Source organism: Nuphar pumila, chromosome 5 (assembly GCF_984573655.1).
Source record: "Nuphar pumila chromosome 5, dmNupPumi1.hap1.1, whole genome shotgun sequence".
NCBI lineage: Eukaryota > Viridiplantae > Streptophyta > Magnoliopsida > Nymphaeales > Nymphaeaceae > Nuphar > Nuphar pumila.
The window spans coordinates 1,249,524-1,272,900 of NC_143253.1; the positions used below are offsets into that span (position 1 = coordinate 1,249,524).

At 37.2% G+C, this 23,377-nt stretch overlaps 1 protein-coding gene across 1 annotated transcript; it reads left to right on the top strand.

Annotated features, from left to right (window-relative positions):
* The first annotated feature begins 288 nt into the window (after positions 1-288).
* On the top strand, positions 289-22,714 carry LOC149836404 (uncharacterized). The gene is made up of 10 exons (XM_090006979.1): positions 289-950; positions 1,270-1,397; positions 1,577-1,639; positions 1,782-1,871; positions 2,150-2,315; positions 16,648-16,837; positions 17,120-17,967; positions 18,081-18,719; positions 22,229-22,294; positions 22,436-22,714. Exons 1-10 carry the CDS (start codon positions 402-404, stop codon positions 22,541-22,543), a joined length of 2,847 nt encoding a protein of 948 aa, XP_089863105.1. The 5' UTR covers positions 289-401; the 3' UTR covers positions 22,544-22,714.
* Positions 22,715-23,377: the final 663 nt, after the last annotated feature.

Consider the following 23,377-nt stretch of genomic DNA (forward strand, 5'->3'; position numbering starts at 1 on the left):
GGAAGAATGGTGAGTGAGAAAAAAACAAACTAGGCTGGATTTTTTCAAACTGCTGACAAGAGGAAACTGCTAGGAACAAAGATAATTCATTGACAAGGAAAGCAGAAAGCCAGAAAACCACTCCTAGTGCATTTCATTGTCCTCGGTTGCGTACAAGTTCACGTTGTTCATGGGACCCGCAAGGTGAATGCTTAGTTTAAAAGTAGCATAATCTGCCACTTCCATTAGCTCTCTCTCCCTCCCTCTCATATGATTCCAAAAGAAAAAACCCACAATCTTGGTCTTATACAAACTGCAAAATCAAGATGCCTGATGGGAACTGCAGCAGCTTATGCAGAAGACAAGGCTTAGTTGCAGCATGCCCGGCTTCTTCTTGAGTTATAATAAGCAAAACAGGTATAATGAGATTTTGTGTTCAATTCTTCATGTGGGTCTTTCTGACGATGGCCCAGATGCCAGAGTATGCAACTGTTCTTGGTGGTTCCTGGTGTCTCAACCAACCAAAAAGATCTGCTAAAGCATTTGAACAAAAAGTTGACAAATTTTATGAGTTCGACGAGCAATCAAACAGTTGGAAAGAAGTACAGTTGCCTTTTGATCTTTACAACTGTTTGAATGGTAACTGTACCAAGGTTGGTTCAGTTGGACAGGGTAAGCAAGAACCTAGGCCTGACAGGAAAAAGGATGAGAATTCTACAAAAGAGGAAGCCCTGCCAGTCGAGGAGAATCATGGTTCAGTCTTACCTCTTAGGAGGATGTCTATCACCAAAATGTCAGACTCATCTGTCTGGATTACAGGAGAGAGCGGATCCATTTATGAAAGGTTCTGGAATGGGGTGCAGTGGGTGATTGCACCACATGACTTGCCAATCTCTGCAGGCCGTGCAGTTTCTATTTTCGCCGTCAACCAAACCATTCTTGCTCTAAACGAAGATGGGATCCTACATCAGGTAATTCGCACTCTCCGTATCCTACAAGGCTTTCCTGTGGGACAAAGAGCTCTGGTTTGAACGTTTAAGGTCCATTCAAATGCCAAAATCAGTTTACAGCGCGTGCCAAGTTTCCTCTTATAATACAGAGATTCACTTCCTAGTTTCATGTAGGGACAGTAAACAGCTTGGTAAAACAAAGAAGAAGAAAAAAAACACGTTTTCCAAACTAAGAAAACTCTGCACTACAATCGTGCTCTTTTAAGACGCTGCAAGCTATCAATTGTCATCCAGTTTTGTCTTTGTTCCAAAATTTAATATCTGTTTTCATCTATTCCAGCTGCAGCTAAACGAAAATTCACAGCAGACATGGAAAGAACTTAAATTTGAATCAAGCATGCATAACAAAGACATGGAACCGAGCATGTTGATACAAGTTAAGTCTGGCATTACAACACACCAAGGCGAGTAAGTATAAGCTGTGCAATGATAGGTTCTTATTGGTTTTCATGAATATGGAATTTTTTTCACAATTTTGTTTGATGTTGATCAGAAGATATAAAAGAAATAGAAGCAGTTCCTATCATATTCACAAACCTTCAAGATTAACTGCAAAAAGTTTTCACTCTTGTATATTTGTATATCAGGAGACTCTACTTAACTACCTTGGGAGGATCACTTTTAGAAATTAGAGAACTTCAACCTTTGAGGTAAGACAGGCATCTTGGCGTCTTACAGTATTCATAGTATGTTCATATATTTATGCCTAATGTGTCAATTATGTATTTGTTATCGTAGTGTATATGGTGCAGAAAATAACTAACAGCTCTAGGCTAAAATTAATTTCCTCAGGTGGATATATCATGGGCAACCACCTGGTGGAAATATTGCTGCTATAGCTGGTGCTCAGACTACAATACCAGATATTGTGTTTATATTGAGGTTTGCTACAACAATTATCACCAGAGAAGTTTTAATTGAACTAAGAATGAATTACATCCACCTTAAACCATGTAACTGCACACTTTCACTTTCACTTTTAATACTCCTAAAGTGTATCCAACCAAAGAGATATTTCACAAAAGAAAATTCTGACGAATGGTAAATATAGCCAAACTGCATAAATATCTGATCACTGAGCATTACATGATTAAAATTGTTTACATGGATCACACTTATGCTTGTAATCTATCAGCCAAACAACCGATTTCATGATGCAGTTATACAGGAGAGCTTTACGAATTTGATATGAGTTCAAAGCCATCATGGAAGAAGCATATATGGGGTGAACCGTTAGTGGATGAGTTTTCACTTCTACCATACCAAGGACATGCTATGCATGGTTTGATTGGAGCTCAATCGTTCTCTGTATTTCTTCTAAGTAAGGTAAATCCGAGTTATTAAATGAAGTATGATAAGCTAATATGCTTATACAGATCAGATAAACCTTCCCTAAGTTCCCTTCATATACTGGTTTACTTGTCTGAAGAGTGTGGCAATTATTTTATCTGGAATGGTGACTGTTTGAGAAGCTTAGCAGGATTATGTAGCCAATGATTGAAATAGAACAAGGATCACTTTTCCTATTTTAATCTTCACACTTGAAAAATATTTACAAATAATGCATCATTTAACCAACTTGACTAAAGACATTGACAGGACAACACAGCTTTTGCCACAACTTACCTACAGTGGTGGATCCAGGATTTTGCTTCAAGGGGGGCAAAAAAAAATTATAATAAAATAAAATAGAGCCTAGAGACCAGCAGCCCATTCAAACATTGCCCCTGGCTTTCTTTCTAGACAGCAAGTGCCTGGTCAATGCCTGTGGGAAATTAATCTCTTATGGCTTGAAGCCTGAACTCAGTTGGCACCTTTAATCACAGCCACAGTTGGATCCATTGGTGGAGTCTTTAGTTCATCAGTCTTTAGTGTCGAGGGATCTTGCTAAGAGTGACAGTTGGATGGATATGCAAGCATAAGTAAAGGGTGTAGTGATTGAGCAGGAAACACTAATTGCAAATGATTGTTGGATGATACTCTACAAGATCATCATCTAATTCACTCAGCAAAAGTCACTATGTTTATTCACATGTTTTCATGGAAGGTGATTTGGTTTACACAATCCTTATCTAATTCTGTACACAATTCACAATACAGCATATTAGGCACATATAACAGCATTGAGTAGTCCATTTTTACACAAATATATTGGTGGACCAGTAAATATGTGCTGCAGATAGCAGCACTAAATCAATTGCATGAGTCATGTGGCCTTTCTGTATTTCTTCACAGCAAAATTTATTAGGTTGGAAGGGCTCCCTACCCCTTCTTTCAACAGTTTTGAAGTTTTCCCACCATTAGAAAATCATTATCTTAATGGCAGCATGCATTTTACAATATCAGCATCTTAACAATGTCAGGAAATTCATTTATAGCTGTTGCAATCTGAACAGAACAAAAGTATTACCAGATCATACTTAACAAAATATATAATTAGAAACTGAATCCCAGCATGCTGGCTACTAACTGATTATGATATCATATACCATCATAGTTGCAACAATTACAAATTAGCATACTAAATAGTCCACCAAGTGTGGAGGTTAACATGTATTTTTGAATGAAGTACTCTCCCTCGTGGAACCAAAATAAGGTCATGGCCAACGTAGAGCATAAAATATGATGATAACACAATGATCAACAAGGTCAACAATTTAAGGCTACTAGTGGAACTGCAGACTATCTACTGATCCATATCTTTCTGATCGATTAGTATTTCCTCTCAGCCAAGACCACGAAAATGACCACTCATAACATGACCACAAACAGCAATGCACATGACCACCAGCTGAGACAGTGAGCAGAAACATGGTCAAACCTTCCATTTTATGGCAAAAGTGGTTCCTCTGTCAACCCTTAGACTAGATTTTAGCTTGCTTGTGTTAGAAAGGGCTTTATTTTACAGAAAAACAAGGAGCATCACTTTCAAGTATGAATTTTCCACAAGCCTAATCCATAACCAAGGCGAACAAGCATGTGCATGATACTTGTCAAGTGCACTTTGGATCCAGGAATTTCTGTCCAATTGACAGATATCTCAATGATGGGGGTATTAAGTCGTTTGCATAAATCCACCAATTCAACATCAAAGCACCACCTGAAGCAAAAAATTAATGCTTATTAAATAAAGAAAATTATTAGTTCAACTACATGCAAACTTTAAGCACCACCAACCAAAACATAATGCAATTTCAGTTTCTGGCTTGATCAGGATGTGATTTATACAAGTCAATGATATAACCAACGATGTTCAGTATATGAAACTGGCATGGATGCATCTAATGGCAGGTCACATTCTGCCAAGTCAATGAGCCATTTAATGAGTCCAGCATATAAATCAATCCAACTGGTATGGACTCATCTTATGTGTTTTAAAGGTGTAAGGAACAGCAAAGCATTTCAAAAATTATAAACAAGGAAAAGAATTTCAAAACCTTAGGAGGGGTTAGAGCCCCTCCTCGCCCCCCCTGATCCACCCTTGCTTACCTATCAACTTCTAGAGAACTATGCGCTAGAAAGGGAAGCAATCAATTTCTAGATAAAAAAAACACCACATAAAAGAAAAGGCCTCTGTGAGCTGTTAAATTATGTATCGATATTTGTAATCTCATATATATTTATATTCATATATATAGATATATATACATAGTATATATGTATATATATCTATCTATATATATATATATTTTTTTCTTATTCACCCCAAAGGGTATTTCTGTAAATTCCTGTTTTACGCATATTCCATTTTGGAATATGCTTGTAACTTTGCTTTTTCCTTTTCTTTTTTTACTTTTTCCTTTTGCTTTTTCGTTTTTTTGTGCCACATAGGGAGGCTCCCCAAAGAGTCGTTGGGGAGCCTCCAACGGTCACATATGTGACCGTTGGGGGCTCCCAATGACTCTTGGGAGCCCCCTATGTTGCTCATTTGCTTCCTTATAAATAGGGGCTTCCGCCTCTTGTATTCCTTATGGCTTTGAGTCAAAGCCCAAGTGCTCAATAAAGTGATTCCAATATTTTTATGCCTTTGTGCATTTGTGAGTTTTTGTGAATTGTGCTTTTGTGCACAAGTGTTCTAATGTGTTCTTATTGTGCATGTGTGCCGGGTTTATTATCAAGAATATTAAGTGTAATGAAATGGTGGTCTTCAACAAATGCATAAATAACTCACAAACAAGTGTCTATTGGAGACACTACAAGCAAGACCCTTGAAAGGGTATAAAAGGAAGAACACTTGAAAAATAAATAATACTTTATTCATGAACAAAATGCTTAAGAAGCATGGTACTTTACATTGAAGGGGTTCACCCCTATATATACAAAAAAGTAGAAGAGAGAGGAGAGCTCATTTTGAGCTCTCCAAAAGAGACGTTGGATTCCAACGTCTCTTAATATAGTTGTTGGACTACAGTCCAACAGCATTTATTATTATAGTTGTTGGACTATAGTCCAACAGCATTTATTATAGTTGTTGGACTACAGTCCAACAGCTATTTGCACAGTCAAGTTCCAACAGGAACTTGACTGGATCAAATATCTAGTTTCTATTGAACTAGATGCTAAAAAAGGAAATAAAGAAAAATAGAAAAATAAAATAATAAAAGAAAATATAATAATATTAAATAATATATATATTACAGTTTACATTTTAACACTCCCCCTCAAACTTACGGTACAATGAGCGAAAGTTTGTCTAAGAGGAAGTGAAATCTGGGAGCAGCGAGAGGCTTGGTGAAGAAGTCTGCTAATTGATATTCTGATGTAACATATGGCAGATCAATGGTTCCATGTAAGTATTCCTCTCTGACATAGTGACAGTCCATCTCAATGTGTTTAGTACGCTCATGGAATGTCTGATTGCTTGCAATGTAGATCGCACTTTTGTTGTCACAACACATCTTTGAAGCTTGCGTTGCTTTAGCTCCCATATCCGCTAGCAATCGTCTGAGCCAAACAACCTCCATAGTGGTGGTTGTCATGGCTCTGTATTCAGCTTCGGTGAAGGAAAGAGAGACTTTTTGCTGCTTCTTGCACCTCCACGAAATTAAGGTTTCACCTATGAACACACAAAAACCAGTAGTTGAGTGTCTATTATTGGGATCACCTCCCCAGTCAGCATCAGTATATGCAATTAAATTTAATGAAGATGAAGCAGACAAGAAGAGTCCTCGTGAAAGAGAGGATTTTAAGTATCTAATAATACGCAAAATCGCTCCCATGTGCACGGAAGTGGGAGCATGCTGAAACTGACTGACTGTATGAACCGCATGAGTTATATCTGGCCTAGTAATGGAAAGATAAGAAAGAGCTCCAACAAGCTGTCTATAAGGAGTAGGATCATCAAGAAGTTCTCCATCATCAATTTTCATTTTAACATTGACAACTTCTGGAGTGTCTACTTTCTTATCATCTGTAATGCCAGACCTGAAAACGATATCAAGAGCAAATTTAGATTGAGATATCAAATACCCCCGAGGGGAATAAGCAACTTCAATGCCTAAAAAATATCTTAATAAACCTAAGTCAGTCATTTCAAAGTGAGTTTTAAGAAGAGATTTGATATTTGCAACTCCCTGTTTGTCGCCTCCAGTGATGATCATATCGTCCACATAGAGAAGAAGAATAATGATGCCTGCATCAGATTTCTTAACAAACAAAACAGTGTCAGTTAAACAAGGTTGAAAACCAATATCAAGCATAACATGACTAAATCGGTCATACCAGGCTTTTGGAGCCTGTTTAAGACCATAAAGAGCTTTTTCTAGACGAAGAGCTTTACCCTTAGGGATACTAATACCAGGTGGGGCTTCCATGTATACTTCTTCAACGAGATTCCCATTCAGGAAAGCATTTTTGATATCTAATTGAAAGATAGGTCATGTTCTAATGGAGGCCAAGGCTATTAAAGTTCTAACAGTGGTCATACGGGCCACAGGAGCAAATGTTTCTTCATAATCGATGCCATACTCTTGGGCATATCCTTTTGCTACTGAACGAGCCTTATATCTTTCCAGGGTCCCATCACTTTTGGTTTTGACTTTGTATACCCACCTACAACCTATAGGTTTCTTACCCGGAGGAATATCTTGTATCGTCCAAGTATTGGCCTTTTCTAGTGCATCCAATTCTATTTTCATGGCTTCTATCCATTCTATATGATTTTTTGCTTGAGAATAGGATGATGGTTCAACATATGATTGTATTAATGCAATGGCGGCCCTATACGTGGGTGAAAAAGATTCATAAGACACAAATTTTTCTGGAGGTTTAGAGATTCTAAACGTTCTTCTAGGTGAGACTTCAGAGTATTTTTGTAATGCACATGGAAGACTTTGCTCTCTACGTCTTGAATATTGTAGACTAACATCCCTATGGATTTGCTCTTCATTATCATCATTTTCAACAACAATAGGACTTTGATCATTGTCAAGGTCACATCCAACATCACATTCATTGGATTTTGAAGTTGGATCAATTAAAAACGAGTATTCAGTGACATCCTTGGATTTTTCAAATTCAAAGAAGCTTTCTTTTTCCAAAAAAGATACATTTCTTGACACATATAATTTGTCATTTTGAAAATCGAAACACCTGTAGCCTTTTTTATTATCAGCATATCCTAAAAAGGCACATGGGATTGCACGAGGAGAGAGTTTGTCATTTCTGTTGGTGAAAACAAAACATTTGCATCCAAAGACTCTTAATCTAGAATAATCTGGAGTTAAATTAACAAGTTTTTCTATTGGAGTTGTATTCTTTAATGAGGAAGATGGCATCCTATTAATGAGGTAGGTGGCAGTTAGGACCGCTTCAGCCCAAAAACTTTTTGGAACTTGATTTGCAATTAGCAATGTCCTAGTAGTTTCCATAATGTGCCGATGTTTGCGTTCGGCTAGGCCATTCTGTTGTGGAGTGTGTGGGCATGATCTTTGATGTGTAATACCATGTAAATTGAGATAGTCTTTGAATTCGTTGGACATAAATTCTCCCCCTGAATCAGTGCGAAAAACAGAAATATCATTTTGAAACTTATTTTTAACCATTTTATGAAATATTTGGAAGTTAGCAAAGACATCAGATTTATGTTTAAGAAAATAAATCCAAGTATGTCTAGAAAAGTCATCAACAAAAATGACATAATATGTATAACCACCTTTGGAAATAACTGGTGTGGGGCCCCAAACATCCGAATGTATTAACTCAAGTGGTCGTGAGGAAACAAAAGTTGTACTAAGAAATGGTAACCTTTTCATTTTGCCAAGAATGCAGTCTTTACAAGAAAAATTTTCAGAATTACAAATTTTTTCCAAACTTGGAAAATATTGAATTTTAGACATATGAGGATGGCCAAGCCTTTTGTGCCATAAATCCAATTCTAATTTCTGAATATTATAACAAAATGCATTCTTGGGTAATTCCAAAAAGTCCATGTAATAAAGTCCTCCTTATCTATGGCCTTCCCAAATCAGCTTCCCTGACTGGCGATCTTGTACCCAACAACCATGAGAAGAGAAGGAGATATTACATCCATAATCAGATATTTGCGAGACAGATAAGAGATTCAAATTAAGTTTAGGGATATATCTAACTTCTGGGATAAAAAATCTTTTGGATTTTTGAAGATTTTCAAAACATCCTATTCCTTTTACTTCAAGAGATGTGCCATCGGCTGTAAAAACCTTTGACACACTTAAGTTATTTTTAAGACATTCGGATAGACTATTAACATTTGGGGTCATATGAAAAGAAGCACCAGAATCTAAAAGCCAAGGAAAGTTACCTGGACCGAAGAAAGATGCAATTACCGCTCCAATTGAGGCTTCGATTGAGGAGGATACCCCTTTGAGAAGAGGTTGAAGGATTTCCATCATTTGAGCCATAGACACAGGTGCATCTTGATCTTTTGACTCAGATGCAACTCTTTTTTCTTCTCTTCTTTTTAACTTTGGACATTGAGGCCTATAGTGCCCCGGTTCATGATAATGATGACAAATAACTTTTATTTTATCAAAGTCGCCGTTTTGCCTTCCAAAATGAGGCGGCTTGTAAGTACGAGTATGATTCCCCGGTCTAGATACAGCTAAAACGGAGTCATCATCAACTTTTGGAGTACTTTTTTTAGGTCTATTTTCCTTCATAGTGAGCTCTTCTATAGTATCAACAATAGAAGGAATTTTTCCACGATGTAAAAGGGCCGATTTGGTGGATTCAAACTCCGGCCTTAGACCATTCATAAATTGATAGAAATGTTCCATATCGAGTTGCTTTTGGCGAAGCTCGATATCTTCGGCACAATGCCATTTGGGCTCAAGAAGAGAACTCTTCCCAAAGTTCGGACAACTCATTATAATATTCTCGAATAGTTTTATCTTTTTGAGTCATTGTCCGAACTTTATCTTGTAAACTGCATACATGTGCAATATCTTTAAGGGAATACATGTTTTTGAGGTATTCCCAAGCCTTATCGGCATGCTCAAACTTAGCTAGACTAGAGCATTTTTTAATGTCTATGCTATTGATGAGCCATGACATAATTTTTGCATGCCCTATCCTCCATTCTTTCCATTTCTTTTCATAAGTGGCTAACGCCTTACTCTTCTCTTCTTCCGTTAGAGGAACCTCTTTATCACCCTCTTTCTTGGTAAGAGATAGTTTAGGTTCCAAATCGGAACCATCCACTATACCCCATAAACCTTTTCCCCAAATGTGGTGCTTCATAATCGAAGCCCACATTACATAGTTAGTATCATTTAGCTTCATAGGAATGATGGTGATCTTATCATTGTCATCCATCTTTTACAAGGGTAAGAGAGGAATAAATAGGAGGAGAGAGAGAGAAAAAATAAAAAGAAAAGAAAAAGAGTAGACAAAGGAATAAGAGAGGATACAAAACCAAAATTTTTTGTAGCACAAGTTCGCCTTTCTTCAAACAAATCTTCTTGAGCCAAGAACAAGGTGATGAAACACCTTTTGTAAATGTGGCATGGAAATCGAGGCGGAAGCACTTCAAGATCTAAGGATTTCGTAGCTCTGATACCATGTAATGAAATGGTGGTCTTCAACAAATGCACAAATAACTCACAAACAAGTGTCTATTGGAGACACTACAAGCATGACCCTTGAAAGGGTATAAAAGGAAGAACACTTGAAAAATAAATAATACTTTATTCATGAACAAAATGCTTAAGAAGCATGGTACTTTACATTGAAGGGGTTCACCCCTATATATACAAAAAAGTGGAAGAGAGAGGAGAGCTCATTTTGAGCTCTCCAAAAGAGACGTTGGATTCCAACGTCTCTTAATATAGCTGTTGGACTACAGTCCAACAACATTTATTATTATAGCTGTTGGACTATAGTCCAACAACATTTATTATAGCTGTTGGACTACAGTCCAACAGCTATTTGCACAGTCAAGTTCCAACAGGAACTTGACTGGATCAAATATCTAGTTTCTATTGAACTAGATGCTAAAAAAGAAAATAAAGAAAAATAGAAAAATAAAATAATAAAAGAAAATATAATAATATTAAATAATATATATATATATATATATTACAATTTACATTTTAACATTAAGGTCTTGATCTTAGTATCTTGTTTGGAGATACTTTTACATGGTATCAAAGTCTCGTTGAAGAAGGAAGATCGTGCATCTCTTCATTTTTGAAGTGCCTTGAAAAATGTGCCTTCAAGTTATTGAAGTTTTGAAGTGGATCATCTCCTTCGGGAAATATTTTAGAAGCATCTTTTGTCAAGAAAGATTTGAAAATCATTTGAGGTACACATTATTTTCTATCTTCTTCCCTCTCTAATGGGTGAAAAAGACTCCCACTTCTCCCTTGGTTTTAAACTTAGTGGTTCAAACTATCATGTTTGGGCCGGCAATATGGAAGCCCATATCAAAGGGAAAGGTCTTTGGGGGTACGTTCAAGGTTCAATATCGGAACCCGAACCCAAAATTACAATCATAGAAAAAGGGGATATTAAGATTCTTGAAGGTGAAGATAGACAAAAAGCCCTAGAAGATTATTCCAAAAGGCATGATGAGTGGGAGATGAAGAACATCAAAATCTTGTCTTGGATTTTTTCATCCGTTGAAACCAAGATCAACGCTAACATCATTAAGTTTAAAAGGGCCTCTAAAGCTTGGTTGTACCTTGAAAAAATGTATACTTCAAGGCACTTATCTCACAAATATTACCTCCAAAAGAAGGCATTGACCCTTCAACAAAACGATTTGTCTATTCGGGAATATTTTGCCGAACTATCATCTATTTGGGACGAGCTTGCTATGCTCGAACCAAAATGGAGCGGAGAAGCAATCGAGTTAAGACACAAACAACTAGAGGAAGATCGATTCTTCAATTTTCTAAATGGTCTTAGACCCGAATTTGAGCAAATTCGGTCCTCTCTTCTATCCGCCTTCACATCTCCCTCTATTGAAGATGTTATCACTAAGCTAAGTGGTGAAGAAACCCGTATGGGGATTAGTAAAAATAATCCTAGCATCCTTGCTGCACCTTCTCAAAATGATTATGAAGCGGTTAATGTTGTGTCAAGACCCGGGAATAATATGAAGGCCTACAAACCTCCTCATTTCAAAAATCAAGGACAAGGAGGAAATGATCGATATGGCAAAAGAGACTATAGCAAATTAACTTGCCATTTTTGTAAAGAACCCGGGCATATCAAACCCATTTGCCCCAAATGGAAGAAAATTCTTGTCGCGGCTATGGCATCCCAACCAGAGGAATGACCTTCTTCATTAAATGAGTCTCTTTCCCTTCAACAAATTGTTGATGCTCTTCAACCTCTTCTCAAAGGAAGCATTTTTGGAGCCTCTATGTCATCCTCCTCTTCTCTCGGTAAGACATCTTGGCTCCTAGATTCCGGTGCATCATTTCACATGACTCCAAGTTCTTGTTTTCTTTCTGATTTTTCTAAAAATTCTCTTCCGTATTTTGTCTCAACGACGGATGGAACACCTCTTGAAATTAAAGGAATGGGCAGTTTTGAAAACCAAGACTTATTTATTCCAAAAATTTGTCTTATACCAAAACTAAACTTAAATTTACTCTCGGTTTCTCAACTCTCGAACTATGGTTGCGATATAAAATTCTCTTCTGATAAATGTTGGACACAGGATCGTCAATCTGGGAAGTTGATTGGAGAAAGCTCTAGGAGAGGAGACCTCTACTATGTTGATTTTCTCAAAATTCCCAAGAACCAATTTTGTAATGTTGCTCAAAACAAAGATATCCATGTATGGCATAAGAGATTGAGTCATCCCAACATTGTTAAAATCTCTTATTTGCCTTTTATTAAGCATCTTTGTAATGAAAATTTTGTATGTAATGAATGTATTCTTGGAAAAATGAAAAGTCTTCCTTTTTCTCAAATATCCATGTTTACAACAAAATCTTTTGAAATTATTCACTCCAATGTATGGGGTCCGGCTCCGGTGATATCTAAAGGAGGTTTCTCATACTATGTTATCTTTGTGGACGATTACACTAGATTTAGTTGGATATATTTTCTTAAACATAAACATGAAGTTTTCTCGATTTTTAAAACATTTCATATGATGATTTTAAATCAATTCAATGGAAGTTTAAAAATTCTTAGAATCGATTCAGGTGGCGAATATCTTTCCAATGAATTCAAAAGTTATCTTGAAAATCATGGTATTGTCCATCAAAAATCTTGTCATAAAACCCCACAACAAAATGGGTTGGCTGAACGAAAACATAGGCATATTATTGAAACAACACGAACTTTGCTCATTTCACAAAATATTCTGAAAAGACTCTGGGCTGAGGCAACCCTTACATCAGTCTATCTCATAAATAGACTCCTATCAAAAAACTTGAACAAGGTTTCCCCATTTGAAAAATTATACGAAAAAGAACCTGATTATAGCAGGTTAAGGGTTTTTGGATGTAAATGTTTTGTCCTTACTGATAAAAATGACAAACTCTCCCCCAAGGCCATTCCTTGTGCCTTTCTTGGTTATTCTAAAACTCAAAAAAGTTTTCGTTGTTATGATATTAAAAATGATAAACTATATGTTTCCAGAAATGTAAGCTTTTTGGAAAATATCAGTGGTTTCGAAAAATTTGAATCTAATGACGAGAATATTGACTATTCTTTTCTGTTTGATTTGTTGACTGAAGATGATAATACTAGTGATGATGAGTCGAATCAAAATGACTCAAGTAATAATGAAACCAATTATGTGCCCCCAACGTTTCATCAACATGTCAATGAGGAACCGCATAGAGATCCCATAACCTACACTAATAGAGATAGGAATACTTTCAGAAGTGCCCTCGAAAGATATGATGATGCTAGTGGGACTACTCCTCAAAGTGAGGAAAACCTTCGTAGGACCGAAAGACAAAGAAAACCCCCTTCTAGGTTCATCTCATATGAGTATTTTTCACCTAAATATAGAGCATGTCTAAGCGCCATTCACTCTTACATAGAACCTAGAAACTTCGAGGAAGCACGAAAATGTCCGGAATGGATAGTCGCTATGGATAATGAACTTGAAGCTCTAAGGAGAGCAAAGACATGGGAATTTCAAGACCTTCCTAAAGATAAGAAAGCAATAGGGTGTAGATGGGTGTTTAAGGTTAAGACTAAGAGTGATGGGTCCCTCGAGAGATACAAGGCCCGTTTAGTTGCAAAAAGATATAGTCAAGAATATGGGACTGATTATAAAGAGACCTTTGCCCCGATAGCTCGAATGGTCACCGTTCGATGTCTTATAACTGTTGCCTCAATCAACAAGTAGAACATCTATCAAATGGATGTTAAGAATGCCTTTTTAAACGGAGATCTAAACGAAGAAGTGTATATGGATGCTCCTCCTGAAATGAAGTCTCCTAAAGAAAAAGTGTTTCACCTTCGAAAAGCACTTTATGGTTTGAAACAAGCCCCCAAGGCTTGGTATGATAGGTTTAACTCCGTAATGTTAGAAAATGGTTTTTCATCCTGTTTTACTGATACTGCTTTGTTTGTTAGAAAATCTAATGCAGGGATTGTTATTTTACTTCTATATGTGGATGACATGCTTATAATCGGAAGCGATTTTAAAGGGATTAAAAGCATAAAATCGATTTTAAAGGATAAGTTTGAAATGTCTGACTTGGGTTTTTTAACTTATTTTTTGGGTATTGAGGTAGCATACTCTCATAGAGGGTACTTTTTGTCTCAAACTAAGCTTGCATCTGAGATTATTGACAGGTCAGGTATTACAGATGATAAAGTTTGTGAAACTCTTGTTATAGTAGGAGCTAAAATGAAAATTGATGATGGTGTTCTTCTCTCCGATCTTACTCCCTACAGACAACTTGTAGGATCGTTGATGTACCTGAGTATTACCAGACCAGATATCTCTCATGAAGTGCATACGGCAAGTCAGTTTCAGCATGCACCAACTTCTATTCATATGAGTGTCGTCTTATGTGTCGTAAGATACCTAAAGCGTACTCTTAATAAAGGAGTTTTTCTGTCATCCTCTTCTGAATTAAAATTAATTGCTTATACTGACTCTGATTGCGGAGGTGACCCAAATAACCGTCACTCCACCACTGGTTTTTGTGTATTCCTAGGTGATTCTTTAATTTCATGGAGATGTAAGAAGCAACAAAAAGTTTCTCTATCTTCGACTGAAGCTGAATATCGTGTCATGTCAACTACTACCATGGAAATTGTATGGATTCATCAGCTGCTTGAAGACATGGGGATCACTATTAAAGGGCCCACTAAGCTATGTTGTGATAACAAGAGTGCAATATACATTGCCAAAAATCATATTTTCCATGAGCGAACTAAGCACATTGAAATGAACTGTCACTATGTTCGTGAAGCCTACTTAAAAGGAGTCATTGATCTACCTTATGTTACTTCAGAATATCAGTTGGCAGATTTTTTCACCAAAGCCTTATGTGCCCCAAGATTCAACTTTCTTCTTGGCAAACTCTCAGTCATCTTGCCCTAAGTTTGAGGGGGGGGTGTTAAATTATGTATCGATATTTGTAATCTCATATATATTTATATATATATATATATATATATATATATTCTTATTCACCCCAAAGGGTATTCCTGTAAATTCATGTTTTACGCATATTCCATTTTGGAATATGCTTGTAACTTTGCTTTTTCCTTTTCTTTTTTTACTTTTTCTTTTTTCCTTTTTCTTTTTGCTTTTTCGTTTTTTTGTGCCACATAGGGAGGCTCCCAACGACTCTCTTGGGAGCCCCCTATGTTGCTCATTTGCTTCCTTATAAATAGGGGCTTCCTCCTCTTGTATTCCTTATGGATTTGAGTCAAAGCTCAAGTGCTCAATAAAGTGATTCCAATATTTTTATGCCTTTGTGCATTTGTGAGTTTTTGTGAATTGTGCTTTTGTGCACAAGTGTTCTAAAGTGTTCTTATTGTGCATGTGTGCCGGGTTTATTATCAAGAATATTAAGGTCTTGATCTTAGTATCTTGTTTGGAGATACTTTTACATGAGCATTAGGATAAACCCTTTATCTAACTTCAGAGGAAAACATGGCCTTCTATTATTAGTTGCTACAGGTATACGGCTAAAAAAGTAACAAACCCTGGTTTCCAGGAAATGTTCTTAAACATTGTTTTTCTACAGGAACATGATTTAACATTAATGTGGTAAGACCTGATATTGCCATACTGAATATGAAATAAACATAATAGTTTTTTTAATTTAAAAATATTACATACAGTGACAGTTCCATGACATCCAAAGAGTTCCATCTTGCACTAAGCTGTTTTTTGGGAGTACACAAGTTACAACTCTGTATTTATTCAAAAGAATCAAATGTGAATGATATTTTGCAAAATTTTCAAATTAGTGGTGCTGTGATAGCCATGGTTAGCAACTTAGTATCAATATCACAGTCTTCACATGTGAAATTTTCTTATGATATTGCATCTGAAACATCAACTAAATTATGGGTCAAAGATGAAAGTTCAGAAAGTGAATTTCTTGTTTCATCCTGATGTCAGTTATTTGCTCTAGCCTAGAACCTCTTATTCTACTGATATATATATATATATATATATATATATATATATATATATATATATATATATATATATATATATATATATATATGCATGTATGTATGTATGTATGTATGTATAGACACACACACGAAATGCTATTTACTATCAAAATATCAGTTGTTATAGGTAAAAAAAGAGACCAGTGATTATTGGAATTGAGCTACATCAGCTAGGTTTTGGACGTTTTGAATTTATTCATCCCAATTCCGTCATTCAGAAAGTCTACTCAATAGGGTTTGATTTCTAAGAAATATTAATGTGCTTATTCCCTCATACAAATAAATGAAAAATGTTTTAGGTGCATATATGACTAAATCAGATTGTGCAACTGGTTTACTTAATCATTCTACAGTTAAACTAGATGCACTTTCCAACACTCTAGCTAACCATCATAAGATATTCTGCAAGGTGATGCAAATGTTTTCTTTTGAAATCCATTTGGGACCTAAAATTGTGGTAAATTGCAGGACGGAAAACCATCATAAGATATTCTGCAAGGTGATGCAAATGTTTTCTTTTAAAATCCATTTGGGACCTAAAAATTGTGGTAAATTGCAGGACGGAATTCTCATAGAGAGGAGACTGCATCAGAGAAAATGGAAGTGGATAATTCATCGAGCTCCAAAAGGTCATCAACTGAGTGCTATAACACCTACCGTGACAGATGAATTAAAGTCAAAATCTTATTCATTGTTCCTTTCTACAATAAGTGGATCCATCTATGAATATCAAATCCCCAAAAGTTCAGGTGAGCCATCATGCTTCCTAAAGCGAAGATGAAGCAATTCTGCAAAGTGTAATTTCTAGAAATAAACCAGTCATCTGCTAAGGGTCAAAAACAACATGGTTAGTGTACATCTGCTGAGAACATTTTGTTTCTTCATATGCTATGGCAAAAAATATCTTACAGATCGAATGCATGTAAATTGCCATTGAACCTTCTCTTAGTAATGAACAAGTCGACATAATAGAGGTAACAAAATCCATGCATTATTAGCATGAGACCAACATTCACTCTCATAAAATACAGGTGCAACCCACGGTAGTCCAACATCAGGAGTATGGATCAATCATATGCACCCACCACATGCAAAAGTTGCACGAGGCATTTCTGGGCTACAACTTCAAGCTGGCAGGATGTTGTTTCCATTGGATGATGGAAGAGTTGCAGAGCTCCACTTACCAGGCATCGGGGGCCATAGTTCAGGGCCAGCCAATCAAGCTCACACAAGAAGAAAAGAATCATCCAAGTATGTATGGACTATCAATGACGCCCCAGAAACAGAAGGATGGAATGCAGAGTACTGCTCCGAAGGACGTGGTCCATCAAATTGCATCACTGGAATGAAGGATAGAGTTGGTGAAGAAGAACTAAATGACTCAGGCAGTATACCAACAACCAGAAGAAGAAGAGGTCAAGAATATCAAAGTTATATATCACCAAGTAAATACGACAACAGTCAGCCCAAGACCTCAGATCAAAACAACTTTTCAACAAAAAGTATCAGAACAAACTTCCGCATGCGAGCCATGCAGGCAGATAGATCATTCTTCATTGTAACAGATAATGGTATAACTTTTGAGTACCTTTATACAGAAGACATATGGTTGTGGCTCAGGCATGAGCACTCAATTCCTATGACAGGTATAGTAGGAATTTACAATGGAAGTGTATTCTTAGTTGACACGCATGGTAGCTTATTTTTAAGAGAAAGAAGCAGTGAAGGCCTAGTATGGATAAACTGCACTTCAATGAGTCGAGGAAGAAGAGTAGCCACAGGTCCTCCATGGGATGGAATGCCTGGTAAAGCTCACGTGGCTAGAGCAGAAGATTCATTATTTTTTGTCAATAAAAATGGGAGACTGATTCAATTTACAGTAAGTGAAAACGTTCAGTGTAACACAGGGACAGCTATATTCAAAGTCTACATTTTCTGATTTATGTTTCTGTTCAGGCTTTTTGGACAAGTGATAATCTAGTGCTTCTGCAGGTTGCTTTGAGGAAATTTGGGTGGAAGGACTGCCAAAATCCCCAAAACATAAAAGTAGGTGCTATACTGGATCAGGAAGGATTAAGATCTAATATAGTATTTGTGGTTGGAAATAACGGTCGACTCTATCAGTTTAACAAAGTTACAGAATTATGGCATGAGCATGATCAATCCCCTCATTTGTCTCTGTCAAGATTACCTGGAACTGTGATGAGACCATCTACTTCATCTCTAACCAGCTCACTATTCATGAGTTCAGAAGATGGTGGCCTTGTAGAATATCACTGGAATCCACTAGATGGATGGAGCTGGGTGGAACATGGGACACCACACAAAGATGTAACTATTGCTGCAGCACCTGGCCCTAGCTTCCAAGGGAACCAATTATTTGTTATCGGCTCAGATAACCATGTTTACCTCAGATACTTACATGAAAGAACATGGAAGTGGAGAAACTATGGTTTTCCATCCATGGAAAATATGGAGAAACAATCTCAAATGAAATTGACAGGAAATTCAGAAGCTAACGAAGTGAGCAGTCAGGACAACATGCATGACTACAACAATGAAGGCACTATACCTGACTTTGGGATGAGCATGCTTGGCATGAATTTTTTAGGCAGCAACTGCAATGGAAAGGTCAGTATCAAGTTCCTTTCCAGTTTCCATGATTAAAAAATTCTCATAATTTGAGGTTATAGTATATCATTATTAATAGGTGAGCCATATATGTTTAAAATCCAAAATTGGACAGATGCTGTACCATAGCTCTTAAGGCAATGGAAAGAGGAAAGAAAGATGTGAAAGTCAGATCCGAAAAAAAATAGTAGTATACTACACTGAAAAGCTTCATGGCATGAATCTGAACAGCAATTCAATCAGAATAGTGCAGGTTATAGTTTATCAATGCAAGCCATATTGTTCCTATGGCTAGGGAATCCCTAATGAGCCACAGGAAGATGGAATTATGTGAAACATTGAAAAACTTTTATCAAAAATACATCCTCACGGGAGGGCATCTTGGAAGGACAACATAAAAGATGTCAGTAACGATAAAATATTCTGAAAACATAAATAATTTTAAGCAGAAACACACCCCAAAATCAGGCAGTTATAAAGGAGTTGAGGTGAGAGCATGGTTACAGTGAGGGCAATGAAACAAGAGAGATGCCATGGCAATTAGCACAGCACAATAAATGCTAAATTTGCAAAACTTCATCCATCATCAAATTGGAAGAAATGCTTATAATCGAGAAAGTTTTCTAAAAACTTTAAAAACAAAAGAACGACGCATGATCTATCATTGACATGAAGAGAAAAACTCCCTTGCATCAAGGATATATCCATTAATGCATAAGCAGTCATAAATGGGGTCTGAAAAAGCAAAAGATGCTGCTTACATACAAACAGTCAAGCACAGAGAGAATGTCATCAGAAGAAGCCATGAAGCAAAACCCATCAAGTTTGGTAAACATGGAGTGCATTGCAGGTAGCATATGAAATCTCGGTGTGTGGGCTAAGAAATCTACAGGAGCCGTCAGGTAACAAAAAATAGATCCTAGAAATCAAATCGAGACGATGAAAGGAGCATTAGCCAACAAGCACTCGTTGAATTTAGTAGTCATGTCTTCTTTAGCAATCGCATTGAACATTCTGCAAGCAACACAGAACTGGTAGGAGGTTTTAAACAATTTTATGCATCTACAACAACAACAACAACAACTACGCCTTCATCCCAAAACAATTGGGGTCAGCGATATGAACCAAAAAAGAAATTCATTTTGGGTCTTCCACATGAATCCTTTTCCTCCAATCATTTCTATCCAACGCCATGTCCTCGGTGAGGTTCAAAGCATTCATATCCTTTCCTATCATCTCCATCCAAGTCTTCCTAGGCCTACCCCGACCTCTTTTAACTAATATATTTTCCCATTTCTCCAACCTTCTAACTGGAGCATCATTAGGCCTTCGCCGAATATGTCCAAACCACCGTAAACGATTCTCTCGCATCTTATTTTCAATGGGTGCAACACCTACCTTCTTACGTATCTCTTCGTTCCGAATCTTATCTTTTATTGTATTTCCACACATCCATCTAAGCATCCGCATCTCAGCTACACTCATTTTTTGAATATGATGTCTCTTGGCAGCCCAACATTCCGTACCATAAAGTAAAGCGGGTCTAATAGTCGTCCTATAAAACTTTCCCTTCAACCGCAATGGCATTCTACGATCGCACAGCACTCCAGTAGCACTTTTCCATTTCATCCACCCAACCTTTATCCTATGATTTACATCTCCATCAATTTCTCCATACTTTTGAATGATGGATCCCAAATATTTGAAATAATCATTCACCGGTATATCTTGCTCACCAAGCTTCACTACACTCCCATCACTACTTCGTTGCTTACTAAACCGACATTCCATATATTCAGTCTTACTCTTACTCAACTTAAAACCTCTAGCTTCCAATGTTTGTCTCCATAATTCTAACTTAGCATTAACCCCAGCTCTAGACTCATCAATCAAAACAATATCATCAGCAAACAACATACACCACGGTACATTTTCTTGAATTGATCTCGTAAGCTCATCCATCACTATCGCAAATAGGAAAGGGCTTAAAGCAGATCCTTGATGTAACCCAACCGTTATCGGAAAATTGGTTGTCACCCCTCCACAAGTGCGGACATTGGTTACTACTCCTTCATACATATCTTTAATTATACTAATGTACTTGAGAGAAACACCTTTCTTCATCATTGTCCACCAGAGAACGTCCCTAGGTATTCTATCGTATGCCTTTTCTAAATCAATAAAAACCATATGCAAATCTTTGTTCCTCTCTCTATATCTTTCAATAAGTTGTCGAAGAAGATGTATAGCTTCCATAGTTGATCTTCCAGGCATAAAACCAAATTGATTCTCCGATATCATGACAACCTTCCTCAACCTAGACTCAGTCACCCTCTCCCAAAGTTTCATAGTATGACTCATGAGTTTTATACCACGATAGTTTGTGCAATCTTGTATATCACCCTTATTCTTATATAAAGGCACCAAAGTACTCTTCCTCCACTCATTAGGCATCTTATTTGTTCGCCAAATCAAGTTAAAAAGATTTGTCAACCATTCTAAACCTTTCTCTCCCAAGCATTTCCAAGCCTCGATAGGTATACCATCTGGGCCAACTGCCCTTCTTGATTTCATTTTCTTCAAAGCCTCTGCAATTTCTTTCTTTTGAATCTTGCGCATGAAGTCACGATTTATCTCATGAAAAGGAATGGAGAAGTCTCCAAGATCTTGAGCATGACTATCATTAAATAGCTTATCAAAATAATCTTTCCATCTCTCCTTAATCTCCTCATCTTTGACTAAAACCCTTTGCGTTTCATCTTTGATACATCTAACCATACCCAAATCCTTCGATTTCATATCTCTCATCTTTGCAAGCCTATAAATATCCTTCTCGCCTTCTTTGGTATCCAACTTGTCATAAACCTCCTTATATACCTTAGCCCTCGCGTTTCGAACAACTTTTTTAGCTTCCTTCTTTGCTATCATATACTTCTCCAAATTCTCATTATCACGACTCTTACTTAGATTTCTATAACACTCTCTTTTAACCTTAATAGCTAATTTGACATCCTCGTTCCACCATGATGTATCCTTACCTAGTGGTGCACCGCCTTTAGTCAAACAATTTTATGCATCTGATTCATGAAAAAGTGCAAATATACAATTTTTTGTATTGTAACTAGAATAAATAGAATAAAACATGCATACCCAGATGAATTCCTAATGGACTAATCTCTAGTTGGGTCCTCAGGTAGCTGCAGGTAATAGCAGCGCCCAAGTTACTCTGCTTTGCTAGCCACCCTTTTGCTCGGGAAATATTACCTTAGAGACATACACAGTCTGACCCTTGTTTTCTGTAGTGGGTGGATTGTCTAAATAACACGCTCACACGTTTCATATTCTCAAGGGAAAACTTTGTGTTGTTAATCAAGAAAAAAGGTGTGACTGTGTCTGGAAATGACAAACATTGTGCCGTTCTATTTCAGATTTTTTTCGATGAGGTCAAATTTTTTCCATTAGGTGCCATTCCATTTCAGATTGACAACTAATTTCTTAATGTAATGCAGGTGGCAGCGATTCGACCGATACCATTCTCTGAGGATGCAGTTATTTTTGAGTTGAGAGATGGCAGAGTGAGTGATGGAATTCATACTTCTCTACGATCAAAGCAAATAATCTAGTAACATATTCTCCTTGAGAGAGCAAAACAAAACAAAAAAACAAAAAATCGGCTATGCATTTGCAAATTCTAACTCAAACTTCTTCTTGAACAGTTGGGAGAACTACGAAGAACCGGCGAAACCCAGTGGGGTTGGACTCGGATTATAAACACTCCTACAAGCCAGTGCAGAGGGACCTATTGGACAGCTTCAGCATCATAATGATCAATTAAAGCAGCAAAAAGGTTTGCACCGAAAAACAAAATGAAAAGTAACAACTGGTGTAGATGGAATATTCATGGTATGACCGTCAATATATCAGCTGATCAATATCACAATGTAGATACTCATGTCAATATAATTCCATGAATACCACCAAGTACCTTACAAAAATTACAGAAAAGGAAAAAAGGGTGAAGAAAATCAACCCTTAACTGATCCTTCAAACTCATTCCCATTATCTCCTCCAGAGCATTTTGAAAGTTCCCACCAAAAATGTGCAAGTCCGAGGCTCTTTGAAACAGAAAACACGATCGTTTTAAAAGTTTTTAGCACCACCTCGACGGTCAAGGGCTGAGGCTTTAGGTCTTGGTGAGAGTAGGCCCGTCTCAGTTGGTTTGGGATAAGTTCATAACCTGGTGACACCAGTCAAAAAACCTTGACTTGGGGAAGGAGAAAAGCAGCGACTCGAAAAACCAATACCCACAAAAAACCAGCCCCACGCCCAAGCAAGCCTTGCAATTCTTAGTGAACCACAGAACACATCACCGTATACCACACCAATTCTCTAGTTTCTGCAATCAGCCTCTAAGCTACTATTAGCAGACACTCCCACACCCTGCAGTAGAGCCTCGAGTTGACAACTTGTCAAGCCGTTGTCCATAGCATGCGCTACATGCAAGTTGACCCAACTGAGCGACACACAGTGGAACCACCTGAGTCCAATGAGTCCTGGCAGTCTCTAATGCATGATCAAATAAATTAGTCTACATCCAACATCCATAGCCCAGTCCCGGTAATCAGGCGTAAGCAGACACCCTATTTGTGGGGACCGAA

What these genes read in the sequence shown, in the direction of transcription:
- LOC149836404 (XM_090006979.1), top strand. Translation starts at nt 402, where the DNA reads ATGAGATTTTGTGTTCAATTCTTCATGTGGGTCTTTCTGACGATGGCC. An exon ending in AAGATGGGATCCTACATCAG is followed by an intron (nt 951 to 1,269) that starts GTAATTCGCACT and finishes CATCTATTCCAG; the next exon opens with CTGCAGCTAAACGAAAATTC. An exon ending in GCAGCAACTGCAATGGAAAG is followed by an intron (nt 18,720 to 22,228) that starts GTCAGTATCAAG and finishes AATGTAATGCAG; the next exon opens with GTGGCAGCGATTCGACCGAT.